Source organism: Oncorhynchus masou, chromosome 32 (assembly GCF_036934945.1).
Source record: "Oncorhynchus masou masou isolate Uvic2021 chromosome 32, UVic_Omas_1.1, whole genome shotgun sequence".
Taxonomy (NCBI): domain Eukaryota; kingdom Metazoa; phylum Chordata; class Actinopteri; order Salmoniformes; family Salmonidae; genus Oncorhynchus; species Oncorhynchus masou.
The window spans coordinates 92,137,122-92,155,072 of NC_088243.1; the positions used below are offsets into that span (position 1 = coordinate 92,137,122).

The 17,951-nt window shown below is 48.3% G+C and overlaps 1 protein-coding gene across 2 annotated transcripts in view; it reads right to left on the reverse strand.

Moving 5' to 3' along the window:
- Positions 1–17,951, reverse strand: part of LOC135526797 (protein FAM193B-like) — a 51,084-nt gene that overhangs the window by 6,910 nt on the left and 26,223 nt on the right. For both annotated transcript variants that reach the window (XM_064955462.1, XM_064955461.1), the window contains 3 exons: positions 12,201–12,390; positions 2,040–2,276; positions 727–969 (listed from right to left, as the gene is read on the reverse strand). In XM_064955462.1, coding sequence (XP_064811534.1) covers positions 727–969; positions 2,040–2,276; positions 12,201–12,390 — 670 coding nt within the window. The remainder of the gene's footprint in view (positions 1–726; positions 970–2,039; positions 2,277–12,200; positions 12,391–17,951) is intronic.

Consider the following 17,951-nt stretch of genomic DNA (forward strand, 5'->3'; position numbering starts at 1 on the left):
GGACAATGATCATATGAGTCCCAGATGGCTCCCGGACAATGATCATATGAGTCCCAGATGACTCCCGGACAATGATCATATGAGTCCCAGATGACTCCCGGACAATGATCATATGAGTCCCAGATGGCTCCCGGACAATGATCATATGAGTCCCAGATGGCTCCCGGACAATGATCATATGAGTCCCAGATGGCTCCCGGACAATGATCATATGAGTCCCAGATGGCTCCCGGACAATGATCATATGAGTCCCAGATGGCTCCCGGACAATGATCATATGAGTCCCAGATGGCTCCCGGACAATGATCATATGAGTCCCAGATGACTCCCGGACAATGATCATATGAGTCCCAGATGGCTCCCGGACAATGATCATATGAGTCCCAGATGGCTCCCGGACAATGATCATATGAGTCCCAGATGGCTCCCGGACAATGATCATATGAGTCCCAGATGACTCCCGGACAATGATCATATGAGTCCCAGATGGCTCCCGGACAATGATCATATGAGTCCCAGATGACTCCCGGACAATGATCATATGAGTCCCAGATGACTTCCGGACAATGATCATATGAGTCCCAGATGACTCCCGGACAATGATCATATGAGTCCCAGATGACTCCCTATTTCCTATATAGTACATTAGTTTTGCCCATGGGCCCTGGTTAAAAGTAGCTCACTATTTAGGGAATAGGGAGTCATTTGGGATGCAGATATCCTTACCTTGATGGTGTTTTTGATCTCCTCTAGCCGAGAGGTCAGGAAGGAGTTGACCCTCTCTAGTTCCAGCTGGGGCCACTCCAGCAGCCGACTAGCCTCCGGGCCCTCACCGTACTCCCCATCCTCCTCCTCCTCCTCCTCCTCCAGGCTGAGGTGGTCTGGGTCCTCACTGGGCTCTGGAGGGGTGGAGGGGGGGTCGCTACCAGCTCCCTCACCATCACCACTACCCGCCTGGGTCTGCTTCTCCTGAAGTGGGGAGAGACAGACAGATGGTTCGACAGGGGGCCGTCATTGTAAATAAGAATTTGTTCTTAACTGACTTGCCTAGTTAAATCAAGGTTAAACAAAAATAAAATTAGACAGGACAGACAGTCTCACTACAGAAACAGGAGATAGACTAGTGTCCTGTCCAGGGGGTGTCCTGGTACATCAAGCTGTCTCACTACAGAAACAGGAGATAGACTAGTGTTCTGGTACATCAAGCTGTCTCTCTACAGAAACAGGAGATAGACTAGTGTCCTGTCCAGGGGGTGTCCTGGTACATCAAGCTGTCTCACTACAGAAACAGGAGATAGACTAGTGTCCTGTCCAGGGGGTGTACTGGTACATCAAGCTGTCTCTCTACAGAAACAGGAGATAGACTAGTGTCCTGTCCAGGGGGTGTCCTGGTACATCAAGCTGTCTCTCTACAGAAACAGGAGATAGACTAGTGTCCTGTCCAGGGGGTGTACTGGTACATCAAGCTGTCTCTCTACAGAAACAGGAGATAGACTAGTGTCCTGTCCAGGGGGTGTCCTGGTACATCAAGCTGCCTCACTACAGTAACAGGAGATAGACTAGTGTCCTGTCCAGGGGGTGTACTGGTACATCAGAAACAGGAGATAGACTAGTGTCCTGTCCAGGGGGTGTACTGGTACATCAGAAACAGGAGATAGACTAGTGTCCTGTCCAGGGGGTGTACTGGTACATCAAGCTGTCTCACTACAGAAACAGGAGATAGACTAGTGTCCTGTCCAGGGGGTGTCCTGGTACATCAAGCTGTCTCACTACAGATCCAGGAGATAGACTAGTGTCCTGTCCAGGGGGTGTCCTGTACATCAAGCTGTCTCTCTACAGAAACAGGAGATAGACTAGTGTCCTGTCCAGGGGGTGTCCTGTACATCAAGCTGTCTCACTACAGAAACAGGCGATTACTACTAATATTACATCCTACTGACACAAATACATATTTCGATGTTCTGAACAAACACCAATACTTTAATATGTATTAACTGATCTGTATTGATGACTATTCCCACCACGTCATGTGACATCACCTTCTTCTTCTGTTTATGGCGTGCCCGCTTGGCAGCCTTAGCGCTGTTGGCTGGTTTGTGCTCTGAGGAGTTGATGAAGTCCAGCAGCTCGTCCACGTCTCGGTGGTCGATGGAGGTGGACACGGCCGGGTCAGAGTCCCGTCTCTGGGGAAGACACTCCTCCTTACGACGCGTCAGACGAGACCGGAGCTTCTCTCGGATCTCTGTGTAGTTACGGCTGGTCGGAGCCGCCGGGGGCTAGGGGGAGGAGAGGAGGGAGGACAGGAGGGAGGAGAGGAGGGAGGACAGGAGGGAGGAGAGGAGGGAGGAGAGGAGGGAGGACAGGAGGGAGGAGAGGAGGGAGGAGAGGAGGGAGGAGAGGAGGGAGGACATGAGGGAGGAGAGGAGGGAGGAGAGGAGGGAGGAGAGGAGGGAGGAGAGGAGGGAGGACAGGAGGGAGGAGAGGAGGGAGGAGAGGAGGGAGGACAGGAGGGAGGAGAGGAGGGAGGACAGGAGGGAGGACAGGAGGGAGGAGAGGAGGGAGGACAGGAGGGAGGACAGGAGGGAGGGAGGACAGGAGGGAGGACAGGAGGGAGGACAGGAGGGAGGACAGGAGGGAGGACAGGAGGGAGGGAGGACAGGAGGGAGGACAGGAGGGAGGACAGGAGGGAGGACAGGGAGGGAGGAGAGGAGGGAGGACAGGAGGGAGGACAGGAGGGAGGACAGGAGGGAGGAGAGGAGGGAGGACAGGAGGGAGGACAGGAGGGAGGACAGGAGGGAGGGAGGACAGGAGGGAGGGAGGACAGGAGGGAGGGAGGACAGGAGGGAGGACAGGAGGGAGGACAGGAGGGAGGAGAGGAGGGAGGACAGGAGGGAGGAGAGGAGGGAGGAGAGGAGGGAGGACAGGAGGGAGGAGAGGAGGGAGGAGGGAGGACAGGAGGGAGGACAGGAGGGAGGAGAGGAGGGAGGGAGGACAGGAGGGAGGACAGGAGGGAGGACAGGAGGGAGGAGAGGAGGGAGGACAGGAGGGAGAGACAGGAGGGAGGACAGGAGGGAGGACAGGAGGGAGGACAGGAGGGAGGGAGGACAGGAGGGAGGAGAGGAGGGAGGACAGGAGGGAGAACAGGAGGGAGGAGAGGAGGGAGGACAGGAGGGAGGACAGGAGGGAGGACAGGAGGGAGGAGAGGAGGGAGGACAGGAGGGAGGACAGGAGGGAGGGAGGACCGGAGGGAGGACAGGAGGGAGGAGAGGAGGGAGGACAGGAGGGAGGAGAGGAGGGAGGACAGGAGGGAGGACAGGAGGGAGGGAGGACAGGAGGGAGGACAGGAGGGAGGACAGGAGGGAGGAGAGGAGGACAGGAGGGAGGACAGGAGGGAGGACAGGAGGGAGGAGAGGAGGGAGGACAGGAGGGAGGACAGGAGGGAGGGAGGACAGGAGGGAGGGAGGACAGGAGGGAGGACAGGAGGGAGGAGAGGAGGGAGGACAGGAGGGAGGACAGGAGGGAGGGAGAGGAGGGAGGAGAGGAGGGAGGAGAGGAGGGAGGACAGGAGGGAGGACAGGAGGGAGGAGAGGAGGGAGGAGAGGAGGGAGGACAGGAGGGAGGAGAGGAGGGAGGACAGGAGGGAGGAGAGGAGGGAGGAGAGGAGGGAGGACAGGAGGGAGGAGAGGAGGGAGGACAGGAGGGAGGAGAGGAGGGAGGACAGGAGGGAGGAGAGGAGGGAGGACAGGATATGATCAGAGGAGAGAGGACAGATAACCCAATGTGTCAAAGGAAAATAAATGCGATTAGAATTCATTTCTAAAAGACAACACGGTGTCAGAAGAATTCACAGTAGCAGCAGTCAAATTACTTTTGTCAATCAATGTTTATATTGTTATTTTAATGCTATTTCAATCAATGACTAAGTGTGCCAAAATGAAAAGTGATCCCAAATACAGCGCCAATCAAAAACGGAAAAATTGGGCATAAAAACAGGTTTCTTGCACGCCCAATTTTTCAGTTTTTGATTTGTTAAAAAAGTTTGAAATATCCAATAAATGTCGTTCCACTTCATGATTGTGTCCCACTTGTTGTTGATTCAAGGGGGCCGAATACTTTCGCAAGGCACTGTACATTAACACTATTGCAATAGTTCTGAATGGTTTTAGATTTCAGGTAGCAAAGTAATCAATATCCTATTCTACAACTTCCTGTCATTATTGGTCATTCTGAGCCACGTCCCATTTCTTGCAGGCCACTTCCTCCTAGATGGAAAAAAGCAACACCAATCTACTGCTTTTAGTCTCCGACGGGGATGAGAAGGGACTGAGTTATCCTCAGTTAGTTGACGTCTCAGAGAAATAGCCATGTTGCTTGTTGTTTGATTTAGCTAGTTGTCATTACTTTGAGCCGTCGGTATGCTCTGGACTACTGCTAATCAAATGACTATTTTACAATGGTCTGTCACTGCATCTCTCCATCCAGGATGAGAGCTTCTTCAACGAGGAACAAGCAAAGTATGTTACGCTAGTTAGCTAGCTAAGTGCACCACATATACATGCTCAAATGCATGTGTGTGTGTGTGTGGGGGGGGACATTGTAGTAAACTAAAACAGAGGGACTCTAGCTCTGCTTTCTATTTGTTGGCGAGTGCTCCAACTCATTTCTACCTCGAATTAGTCCTTTTGGAAGTTTTTCCTTGGAAAGCGCCTCACACAATACATTAATAAAACTAAAATCAGGCCTTCATTACCTGCCTGTATTTTGTTTTGTTGTTTCCTGACCCCTCCTGTCTCAGCCTCCAGTATTTATGCTGCAGTAGTTTATGTGTCGGGGGGGGGGGGGGCTAGGGTCAGTTTGATATATCTGGAGTATTTCTCCTGTCTTATCCGGTGTCCTGTATGAATTTAAGTGTGCTCTCTCTAATTATCTCTTTCTTTCTCTCTCTCAGAAGACCTGAGCCCTAGGACCATGCCTCAGGACTACCTGGCCTGATGACTCCTTGCTGTCCCCAGTCCACCTGGTCCTAGGACCATGCCCCAGGACTACCTGGCCTGATGACTCCTTGCTGTCCCCAGTCCACCTGGTCCTAGGACCATGCCCCAGGACTACCTGGTCTGATGACTCCTTGCTGTCCCCAGCCTGGTTCATTTGAATATCTTGGCCATGTTCTGTTATAATCTCCACCCGGCACAGCCAGAAGAGGACTGGCCACCACTCATAGCCTGGTTCCTGTCTTGGTTTATAATCTCCACCCCTCAGAGCCTGGTTTCTCTCTAGGTTTATAATCACCACCCGGCATAGCCAGAAGAGGACTGGCCACCCCTCATAGCCTGGTTCCTCTCTAGGTTTATAATCTCCACTCGGCACAGCCAGAAGAGGACTGGCCACCCCTCATAGCCTGGTTCCTCTCTAGGTTTATCATCTCCACCCCTCAGAGCCTGGTTTCTCTCTAGGTTTATAATCACCACCCGGCACAGCCAGAAGAGGACTGGCCACCCCTCATAGCCTGGTTCCTCTCTAGGTTTATCATCTCCACCCCTCAGAGCCTGGTTCCTCTCTAGGTTTATAATCACCACCCGGCATAGCCAGAAGAGGACTGGCCACCCCTCATAGCCTGGTTCCTCTCTAGGTTTATAATCTCCAACCGGCACAGCCAGAAGAGGACTGGCCACCCCTCATAGCCTGGTTCCTCTCTAGGTTTATAATCTCCACCCGGCACAGCCAGAAGAGGACTGGCCACCCCTCAGAGCCTGGTTCCTCTCTAGGTTTATAATCTCCACCCCTCAGAGCCTGGTTCCTCTCTAGGTTTATAATCACCACCCGGCACAGCCAGAAGAGGACTGGCCACCCCTCATAGCCTGGTTCCTCTCTAGGTTTATAATCTCCACCCAACACAGCCAGAAGAGGACTGACCACCCCTCAGAGCCTGGTTCCTCTCTAGGTTTATAATCACCACCCGGCACAGCCAGAAGAGGACTGGCCACCCCTCAGAGCCTGGTTCCTCTCTAGGTTTATAATCACCACCCGGCACAGCCAGAAGAGGACTGGCCACCCCTCATAGCCTGGTTCCTCTCTAGGTTTATAATCTCCACCCAACACAGCCAGAAGAGGACTGACCACCCCTCAGAGCCTGGTTCCTCTCTAGGTTTATAATCTCCACCCGGCATAGCCAGAAGAGGACTGGCCACCCCTCATAGCCTGGTTCCTCTCTAGGTTTATAATCTCCACTCGGCACAGCCAGAAGAGGACTGGCCACCCCTCATAGCCTGGTTCCTCTCTAGGTTTATCATCTCCACCCCTCAGAGCCTGGTTTCTCTCTAGGTTTATAATCACCACCCGGCACAGCCAGAAGAGGACTGGCCACCCCTCATAGCCTGGTTCCTCTCTAGGTTTATAATCTCCACCCAACACAGCCAGAAGAGGACTGACCACCCCTCAGAGCCTGGTTCCTCTCGAGGTTTCTTCCTAGGTTCTGGCCTTTCTAGGGAGTTTTTCCTAGCCAACGTGCTTCTACACCTGCATTGCTTGCTGTTTGGAGTTTTAGGCTGGGTTTCTGTACAGCACTTTGAGACATCAGCTGGTATAAGAAGGGCTTTATAAATACATTTGATTTGATATTGTTCAAGGTAGGCTATAGCCCCCGTTGCTGGAATGATAGTACTATTGAAGACAAGCTGCTCAAGCTAACGTTAGCCTAAACGTTTCACTGCCTATTTCACCAGCTGTGGTATTCTTCATCCCTGTTTCCCACAAAACAAAATGAGCTAGCTTACAAGTTCATGTTAATTCATTGAGGGAGAGAGAAAGATACGAAGAGGAAGTGAATCCCCTTCGTCATTGTGTGCGTGAAAACATTATTCATCTCTGTGACAAATGACTTTATTGTAGAGCCTAATAAAAAAGACTGATAAAGTACTGAAACATGTTTTTCTCCCTCAGGTGGTGAAGGGCAGGCTCATAGATCTGGTGTCCAGCACTGGATCCAAGATGGCTGTCAACATGGAACCCTCAGCTCAGGTAAGGGCGATGACCTAGTAGTTTGTTAGTGATCTCTGTGTTCGTTTGTCAAAGAGAGCTCTGTCAGGTTGGATGGGTCGCTGCACAGCTATTTTCAGGTCTCCCCAGAGATGTTCGATCGGGTTCAAGTCAGGGCCACTCAAGGACACAGTCCTTTAGGTGCCTTTTGGCAAACACCAAGCAGGCTGTTATGTGCCTTTTACTGAGGAGTGGCTTCCGTCTGCCCACTCTACCATAAAGGCCTGATTGGTGGAGTGCTGCAGAGATGATTGCCCTTCTGGAAGGTTCAACCATCTCCACAGAGGAACTCTGTCAGAGTGACCATAGTGTTCCTGGTCACCTCTCTGACCAAGGGCCTTCTCCCCTAATTGTTCTGTTTGGCCGGGCGGCCAGCTCTATAAAGAGTCTTGGTGGTTTCAAACTTCATCCATTTAAGAATGATAGCTGTACATAGTCCATCTGTAAATAGCCCACCCAATCTACCTACCTCATCCCCATATTGTTTTTATTTACTTTGCTGCTCTTTTGCACACCAGTATTTCTACTTGCACATCATCATCTGCTCATCTAGCACTCCAGTATTAATCTGCTAAATTGTAATTACTTCACTACTATGGCCTATTTATTGCCTTACCTCCTCACGCCATTTGCACACACTGAATAAAGACTTTATTTTTTCTATTGTGTCATTGACTGTACGCTTGTTTATGTATAACTCTGTTGTTTCTGTAGCATTGCTTTGCTTTATCTTGGCCTGGTCTCAGTAAATGAGAACTTGTTCTCAACTGGTCTACCTGGTTAAATAAAGGTGATCTGGCCTACCTGGTTAAATAGAGGTGATCTGGCCTACCTGGTTAAATAAAGGCGATCTGGCCTACCTGGTTAAATAAAGGTGATCTGGTCTACCTGGTTAAATAAAGGTGATCTGGCCTACCTGGTTAAATAAAGGTGATCTGGCCTACCTGGTTAAATAAAGGTGATCTGGCCTACCTGGTTAAATAAAGGTGATCTGGCCGACCTGGTTAAATAAAGGTGATCTGGCCTACCTGGTTAAATAGAGGTGGAATAAAAAATATATATATCTACACACGATATCCCATAAGGATGAAGTGAAAACAGGGTTTTAGAATTATTTGCAAATATATATATAAAAAAAACAGAAATAGTTTATTTACGTAAGTATTCAGACTCTTTGTTATGAGACTCTAAATTGAGTTCAGGTGCATTCTGTTTCCATTGATCATCCTTGAGATGTTCCTACAAATTGATTGGAGTCCACCTGTGGTAAATTCAATTGATTGGACATGATTTGGAAACAAATACACCTGTCTACATAAGGTCCCACAGTTGACAGTGTATGTTAGAGCATCTGGCTGATGTGTAGCTGACCACGACTCCATTTTGCTGATACCTGCATACAGACAAAAGCTAAAAAAATAAGCTCCCACGCTGAGGTCTGTCCAACGCTGGTCCGACCAAGCTGACTCCACACTCCAAGACTGCTTCCATCACGTGGACTGGGACATGTTTCGTATTGCGTCAAATAACAACATTGACGAATACGCTGATTCGGTGTGCGAGTTCATTAGAACGTGCGTTGAAGATGTCGTTCCCATAGCAACGATTAAAACGTTCCCTAACCAGAAACCTTGGATTGATGGCAGCATTCGCGTGAAACTGAAAGCGCGAACCACTGCTTTTAATCAGGGCAAGGTGTCTGGTAACATGACTGAATACAAACAATGCAGCTATTCCCTCCGTAAGTAGAATCCCAATTCAACGGCTCAGACACAAGAGGCATGTGGCAGGGTCTACAGTCAATCACGGACTACAGGAAGAAATCCAGCCCAGTCACGGACCAGGATGTCTTGCTCCCAGGCAGACTAAATAACTTTTTTGCCCGCTTTGAGGACAATACAGTGCCACTGACATGGCCTGCAACGGAAACATGCGGTCTCTCCTTCACTGCAGCCGAGTAAAACATTTAAACGTGTTAACCCTCGCAAGGCTGCAGGCCCAGACGGCATCCCCAGCCGCGCCCTCAGAGCATGTGCAGACCAGCTGGCTGGTGTGTTTACGGACATATTCAATCAATCCCTATATCAGTCTGCTGTTCCCACATGCTTCAAGAGGGCCACCATTGTTCCTGTTCCCAAGAAAGCTAAGGTAACTGAGCTAAACGACTACCGCCCCGTAGCACTCACTTCCGTCATCATGAAGTGCTTTGAGAGACTAGTCAAGGACCATATCACCTCCACCCTACCTGACACCCTACACCCACTCCAATTTGCTTACCGCTCAAATAGGTCCACAGACGATGCAATCTCAACCACACTGCACACTGCCCTAACCCATCTGGACAAGAGGAATACCTATGTGAGAATGCTGTTCATCGACTACAGCTCGGCATTCAACACCATAGTACCCTCCAAGCTTGTCATCAAGCTCGAGACCCTGGGTCTCGACCCCGCCCTGTGCAACTGGGTACTGGACTTCCTGACGGGCCGCCCCCAGGTGGTGAGGGTAGGTAACAACATCTCCTCCCCGCTGATCCTCAACACTGGGGCCCCACAAGGGTGCGTTCTGAGCCCTCTCCTGTACTCCCTGTTCACCCACGACTGCGTGGCCACGCACGCCTCCAACTCAATCATCAAGTTTGCGGACGACACAACAGTGGTAGGCTTGATTACCAACAACGACGAGACTGCCTACAGGGAGGAGGTGAGGGCCCTCGGAGTGTGGTGTCAGGAAAATAACCTCACACTCAACGTCAACAAAACTAAGGAGATGATTGTGGACTTCAGGAAACAGCAGAGGGAACACCCCCCTATCCACATCGATGGAACAGTAGTGGAGAGAGTAGCAAGTTTTAAGTTCCTCGGCATACACATCACAGACAAACTGAATTGGTCCACTCACACAGACAGCATCGTGAAGAAGGCGCAGAAGCGCCTCTTCAACCTCAGGAGGCTGAAGAAATTCGGCTTGTCACCAGAAGCACTCACAAACTTCTACAGATGCACAATCGAGAGCATCCTGGCGGGCTGTATCACCGCCTGGTACGGCAACTGCTCCGCCCTCAACCGTAAGGCTCTCCAGAGGGTAGTGAGGTCTGCACAACGCATCACCGGGGGCAAACTACCTGCCCTCCAGGACACATACACCACCCGATGTTACAGGAAGGCCATAAAGATCATCAAGGACATCAACCACCCGAGCCACTGCCTGTTCACCCCGCTATCATCCAGAAGGCGAGGTCAGTACAGATGCATCAAAGCTGGGACCGAGAGACTGAAAAACAGCTTCTATCTCAAGGCCATCAGACTGTTAAACAGCCACCACTAACATTGAGTGGCTGCTGCCAACATACTGACTCAACTCCAGCCACTTTAATCATGGGAATTGATGGGAAATGATGTAAAATATATCACTAGCCACTTTAAACAATGCTACCTTATATAATGTTACTTACCCTGCATGATTCATCTCATATGCATACGTATATACTGTACTCTATATCATCGACTGCATCCTTATGTAATACATGTATCACTAGCCACTTTAACTATGCCACTTTGTTTACATACTCATCTCATATGTATATACTGTACTCGATACCATCTACTGTAACTTGCCTATGCTGCTCTGTACCATCACTCATTCATATGTCCTTATGTACATATTCTTTATCCCCTTACACTGTGTATAAGACAGTAGTTTAGGAATTGTTAGTTAGATTACTTGTTGGTTATTACTGCATTGTCGGAACTAGAAGCACAAGCATTTTGCTACACTCGCATTAACATCTGCTAACCATGTGTATGTGACAAATAAATTTGATTTGATTTTTTAGCTGTATAATATGGAGCCATGTGTAGCTGTATAATATGGAGCCATGTGTAGCTGTATAATATGGAGCCCTGTGTAGCTGTATAATATGGAGCCATGTGTAGCTGTATAATATGGAGCCATGTGTAGCTGTATAATATGGAGCCCTGTGTAGCTGTATAATATGGAGCCATGTGTAGCTGTATAATATGGAGCCATGTGTAGCTGTATAATATGGAGCCATGTGTAGCTGTATAATATGGAGCCATGTGTAGCTGTATAATATGGAGCCATGTGTAGCTGTATAATATGGAGCCATGTGTAGCTGTATAATATGGAGCCATGTGTAGCTGTATAATATGGAGCCATGTGTAGCTGTATAATATGGAGCCATGTGTAGCTGTATAATATGGAGCCATGTGTAGCTGTATAATATGGAGCCATGTGTAGCTGTATATTATGGAGCCATGTGTAGCTGTATAATATGGCTGATGTGTAGCTGTATAATATGGAGCCATGAGTAGCTGTATAATATGGAGCCATGTGTAGCTGTATAATATGGAGCCCTGTGTAGCTGTATAATATGGAGCCATGTGTAGCTGTATAATATGGCTGATGTGTAGCTGTATAATATGGAGCCCTGTGTAGCTGTATAATATGGAGCCATGTGTAGCTGTATAATATGGAGCCCTGTGTAGCTGTATAATATGGAGCCCTGTGTAGCTGTATAATATGGAGCCCTGTGTAGCTGTATAATATGGAGCCATGTGTAGCTGTATAATATGGAGCCATGTGTAGCTGTATAATATGGAGCCATGTGTAGCTGTATAATATGGAGCCATGTGTAGCTGTATAATATGGAGCCATGTGTAGCTGTATAATATGGAGCCATGTGTAGCTGTATAATATGGAGCCATGTGTAGCTGTATAATATGGAGCCATGTGTAGCTGTATAATATGGAGCCATGTGTAGCTGTATAATATGGAGCCATGTGTAGCTGTATAATATGGAGCCATGTGTAGCTGAATAATATGGAGCCATGTGTAGCTGTATAATATGGAGCCATGTGTAGCTGTATAATATGGCTGATGTGTAGCTGTATAATATGGAGCCATGGGTAGCTGTATAATATGGAGCCATGTGTAGCTGTATAATATGGAGCCATGTGTAGCTGTATAATATGGAGCCATGTGTAGCTGTATAATATGGCTGTAATGCAGCTGTATAATATGGAGCCATGTGTAGCTGTATAATATGGCTGTAATGTAGCTGTATAATATGGAGCCATGTGTAGCTGTATATTATGGCTGTAATGTAGCTGTATGCATTTTTCCTCCATCACTACTATACATACCGCGTTGTGTCCGAAGAACTCACAGTAGCAGCAGTCACAGTACTTCCCATCCTTCTGGTTGTTTGAGGAGGAAGCACAGGAGCTCCTCTCAGAACTAGAGTCCTCGTCCTCTCCCTCCTCCAGCTCCGAAGGGGGGTGACACAACCCCCCCGCCCCGTTAGACAGCTTATGTCCTTTACACGCCTGGTCCCTGGACACAGGACACAGAGAACACGCAGACAGAACATGCTTAGTGAGGTGACATTTTTAATTGAGCAGTGATGACCGGTTGAAACACCACCATGTCTCATCACTAGATTCTAGAGCAGTGATGACAGGTAGAACCACGACCATGTCTCATCACTAGATTCTAGAGCAGTGATGACCGGTAGAACCACGAGCATGTCTCATCACGAGATTCTAGAGCAGCAAACAGTGATGACAGGAAAAGCCACAACCATGTCTTATCACTAGATTCTAGAGCAGCAGACAGTGATGACCGGTAGAACCACAACCATGTCTCATCACTAGATTCTAGAGCAGTGATGACAGGTAGAACCACGGCCATGTCTCATCACTAGATTCTAGAGCAGTGATGACAGGTAGAACCATGACCATGTCTCATCACTAGATTGTAGAGCAGTGATGACAGGTAGAACCAAGGCCATGTCTCATCACTAGATTCTAGAGCAGTGATGACAGGTAGAACCACGACCATGTCTCATCACTAGATTGTAGAGCAGTGATGACAGGTAGAACCACGGCCATGTCTCATCACTAGATTCCAGAGCAGTGATGACCGGTTGAACCACGACCATGTCTCTTCACTAGATTCTAGAGCAGTGATGACAGGTAGAACCACAACCATGTCTCATCACTAGATTCTAGAGCAGCAAAACAGTGATGACCGGTAGAACCACGACCATGTCTCATCACTAGATTCTAGAGCAGTGATGACCAGTAGAACCACAACCATGTCTCATCACTAGATTCTAGAGCAGTGATGAACGGTAGAACCACGACCATGTCTCATCACTAGATTCTAGAGCAGTGATGAACGGTAGAACCACGACCATGTCTCATCACTAGATTCTAGAGCAGTGATGACCGGTAGAACCACGACCATGTCTCTTCACTAGATTATAGAGCAGTGATGACAGGGAGAACCACGACCATGTCTCATCACTAGATTCTAGAACAGTGATGACCGGTAGAACCACGACCATGTCTCATCACTAGATTCTAGAGCAGTGATGACCGGTAGAACCACTACCATGTCTCATCACTAGATTCTAGAGCAGCAAACAGTGATGACAGGTAGAACCACGACCAAGTCTCATCACTAGATTCTAGAGCAGTGATGACCGGTAGAACCACGACCATGTCTCATCCCCAGACTCTAGAGCAGCAGACAGTGATGACAGGTAGAACCACGACCATGTATTATCACTAGATTCTAGAGCAGCACACAGTGATGACCGGTAGAACCACGACCATGTCTCATCACTAGATTCTAGAGCAGTGATGACAGGTAGAACCACGACCATGTCTCATCACTAGATTATAGAGCAGCAGACAGTGATGACAGGTAGAACCACGACCATGTCTCATCACTAGATTCTAGAGCAGTGATGACAGGTAGAACCACGACCATGTCTCATCGAGATTCTAGAGCAGTGATGACAGGTAGAACCACGACCATGTCTCATCACTAGATTCTAGAGCAGCAGAAAGTGATGACAGGTAGAACCACGACCATGTCTCATCACTAGAGTCTAAAGCAGTGATGACAGGTAGAACCACGACCATGTCTCATCACTAGAGTCTCGAGCAGTGATGACCGGTAGAACCACGACCATGTCTCATCACTAGATTCTAGAGCAGTGATGACCGGTAGAACCACGACCAAGTCTCATCACTAGATTCTAGAGCAGTGATGACCGGTAGAACCACTACCATGTCTCATCACTAGATTCTAGAGCAGCAAACAGTAATGACAGGTAGAACCACGACCAAGTCTCATCACTAGATTCTAGAGCAGTGATGACCGGTTGAACCACGACCATGTCTCATCACTAGATTCTAGAGCAGTGATGACCGGTAGAACCACTACCATGTCTCATCACTAGATTCTAGAGCAGCAAACAGTGATGACCGGTAGAACCACGACCAAGTCTCATCACTAGATTCTAGAGCAGTGATGACCGGTTGAACCACAACCAAGTCTCATCACTAGATTCTAGAGCAGTGATGACCGGTAGAACCACTACCATGTCTCATCACTAGATTCTAGAGCAGCAGACAGTGATGACCGGTAGAACCACGACCATGTCTCATCACTAGATTCTAGAGCAGTGATGACAGGTAGAACCACGACCATGTCTCATCACTAGATTCTAGAGCAGTAATGACCGGTAGAACCACAACCATGTATCATCACTAGATTCTAGAGCAGTGATGACCGGTAGAACCACGACCATGTCTTATCACTAGATTCTAGAGCAGTGATGACAGGTAGAACCACAACCATGTCTCATCACTAGATTCTAGAGCAGTGATGACCGGTAGAACCACAACCATGTCTCATCACTAGATTCTAGAGCAGTGATGACAGGTAGAACCACGACCATGACTCATCACTAGATTCTAGAGCAGTTATGACCGGTAGAACCACAACCATGTATCATCACTAGATTCTAGAGCAGTGATGACCGGTAGAACCACGACCATGTCTTATCACTAGATTCTAGAGCAGTGATGACAGGTAGAACCACGGCCATGTCTCATCACTAGATTCCAGAGCAGTGATGACCGGTTGAACCACGACCATGTCTCTTCACTAGATTCTAGAGCAGTGATGACAGGTAGAACCACAACCATGTCTCATCACTAGATTCTAGAGCAGCAAAACAGTGATGACCGGTAGAACCACGACCATGTCTCATCACTAGATTCTAGAGCAGTGATGACCAGTAGAACCACAACCATGTCTCATCACTAGATTCTAGAGCAGTGATGAACGGTAGAACCACGACCATGTCTCATCACTAGATTCTAGAGCAGTGATGAACGGTAGAACCACGACCATGTCTCATCACTAGATTCTAGAGCAGTGATGACAGGTAGAACCACGACCATGTCTCATCACTAGATTATAGAGCAGCAGACAGTGATGACAGGTAGAACCACGACCATGTCTCATCACTAGATTCTAGAGCAGTGATGACAGGTAGAACCACGACCATGTCTCATCACGAGATTCTAGAGCAGTGATGACAGGTAGAACCACGACCATGTCTCATCACTAGATTCTAGAGCAGCAGAAAGTGATGACAGGTAGAACCACGACCATGTCTCATCACTAGAGTCTAAAGCAGTGATGACAGGTAGAACCACGACCATGTCTCATCACTAGAGTCTCGAGCAGTGATGACCGGTAGAACCACGACCATGTCTCATCACTAGATTCTAGAGCAGTGATGACCGGTAGAACCACGACCAAGTCTCATCACTAGATTCTAGAGCAGTGATGACCGGTAGAACCACTACCATGTCTCATCACTAGATTCTAGAGCAGCAAACAGTAATGACAGGTAGAACCACGACCAAGTCTCATCACTAGATTCTAGAGCAGTGATGACCGGTTGAACCACGACCATGTCTCATCACTAGATTCTAGAGCAGTGATGACCGGTAGAACCACTACCATGTCTCATCACTAGATTCTAGAGCAGCAAACAGTGATGACCGGTAGAACCACGACCAAGTCTCATCACTAGATTCTAGAGCAGTGATGACCGGTTGAACCACAACCAAGTCTCATCACTAGATTCTAGAGCAGTAATGACCGGTAGAACCACAACCATGTATCATCACTAGATTCTAGAGCAGTGATGACCGGTAGAACCACGACCATGTCTTATCACTAGAATCTAGAGCAGTGATGACAGGTAGAACAACAACCATGTCTCATCACTAGATTCTAGAGCAGTGATGACCGGTAGAACCACAACCATGTCTCATCACTAGATTCTAGAGCAGCACACAGTGATGACCGGTAGAACCACGACCATGTCTCATCACTAGATTCTAGAGCAGTGATGACAGGTAGAAGTACGACCATGTGTCATCACTACATTCGAGAGCAGTGATGACCAGTAGAACCACAACCATGTCTCATCACTAGATTCTAGAGCAGTGACGACAGGTAGAACCACGACCATGTCTCATCACTAGATTCTAGAGCAGTGATGACCGGTAGAATCACGACCATGTCTCATCACTAGATTCTAGAGCAGTGATGACAGGAAAAGCCACAACCATGTCTTATCACTAGATTCTAGAGCAGCAGACTGTGATGACCGGTAGAACCACGACCATGTCTCATCACTAGATTCTAGAGCAGTGACGACAGGTAGAACCACGACCATGTCTCATCACTAGATTCTAGAGCAGTGATGACCGGTAGAATCACGACCATGTCTCATCACTAGATTCTAGAGCAGTGATGACAGGAAAAGCCACAACCATGTCTCATCACTAGATTCTAGAGCAGTGATGACAGGTAGAACCACGGCCATGTCTCATCACTAGATTCTAGAGCAGTGATGACAGGTAGAACCATGACCATGTGTCATCACTACATTCTAGACCACGGCCATGTCTCATCCCCAGACTCTAGAGCAGCAGACAGTGATGACAGGTAGAACCACGACCATGTCTCATCACTAGATTCTAGAGCAGTGATGACAGGCAGAACCACGCCATGTCTCATCATTAGATTCTAGAGCAGTGATGACAGGAAGAGCCACAACCATGTCTCATCACTAGATTCTAGAGCAGTGATGACCGGTAGAACCACGACCATGTCTCTTCACTAGATTCTAGAGCAGTGATGACAGGTAGAACCACGACCATGTCTCATCACTAGATTCTAGAGCAGTGATGACAGGTAGAACCACGACCATGTCTCATCACTAGATTCTAGAGCAGTGATGACCGGTAGAACCACAACCATGTCTCATCACGAGATTCTAGAGCAGTGATGACCGGTAGAACCACGACCATGTCTCTTCACTAGATTGTAGAGCAGTGATGACCGGTAGAACCACGACCATGTCTCATCACTAGATTCTAGAGCAGTGATGACCGGTAGAACCACGACCATGTCTCATCACTAGATTCTAGAGCAACAAACAGTGATGACAGGTAGAACCACGACCATGTCTCATCACTAGATTCTAGAGCAGTGATGACAGGTAGAACCACGGCCATGTCTCATCCCCAGACTCTAGAGCAGCAGACAGTGATGACAGGTAGAACCACGACCATGTCTCATCACTAGATTCTAGAGCAGTGATGACAGGCAGAACCACAACCATGTCTCATCACTAGATTCTAGAGCAGTGATGACAGGTAGAACCACGACCATGACTCATCACTAGATTCTAGAGCAGTTATGACCGGTAGAACCACAACCATGTATCATCACTAGATTCTAGAGCAGTGATGACCGGTAGAACCACGACCATGTCTTATCACTAGATTCTAGAGCAGTGATGACAGGTAGAACCACGGCCATGTCTCATCACTAGATTCCAGAGCAGTGATGACCGGTTGAACCACGACCATGTCTCTTCACTAGATTCTAGAGCAGTGATGACAGGTAGAACCACAACCATGTCTCATCACTAGATTCTAGAGCAGCAAAACAGTGATGACCGGTAGAACCACGACCATGTCTCATCACTAGATTCTAGAGCAGTGATGACC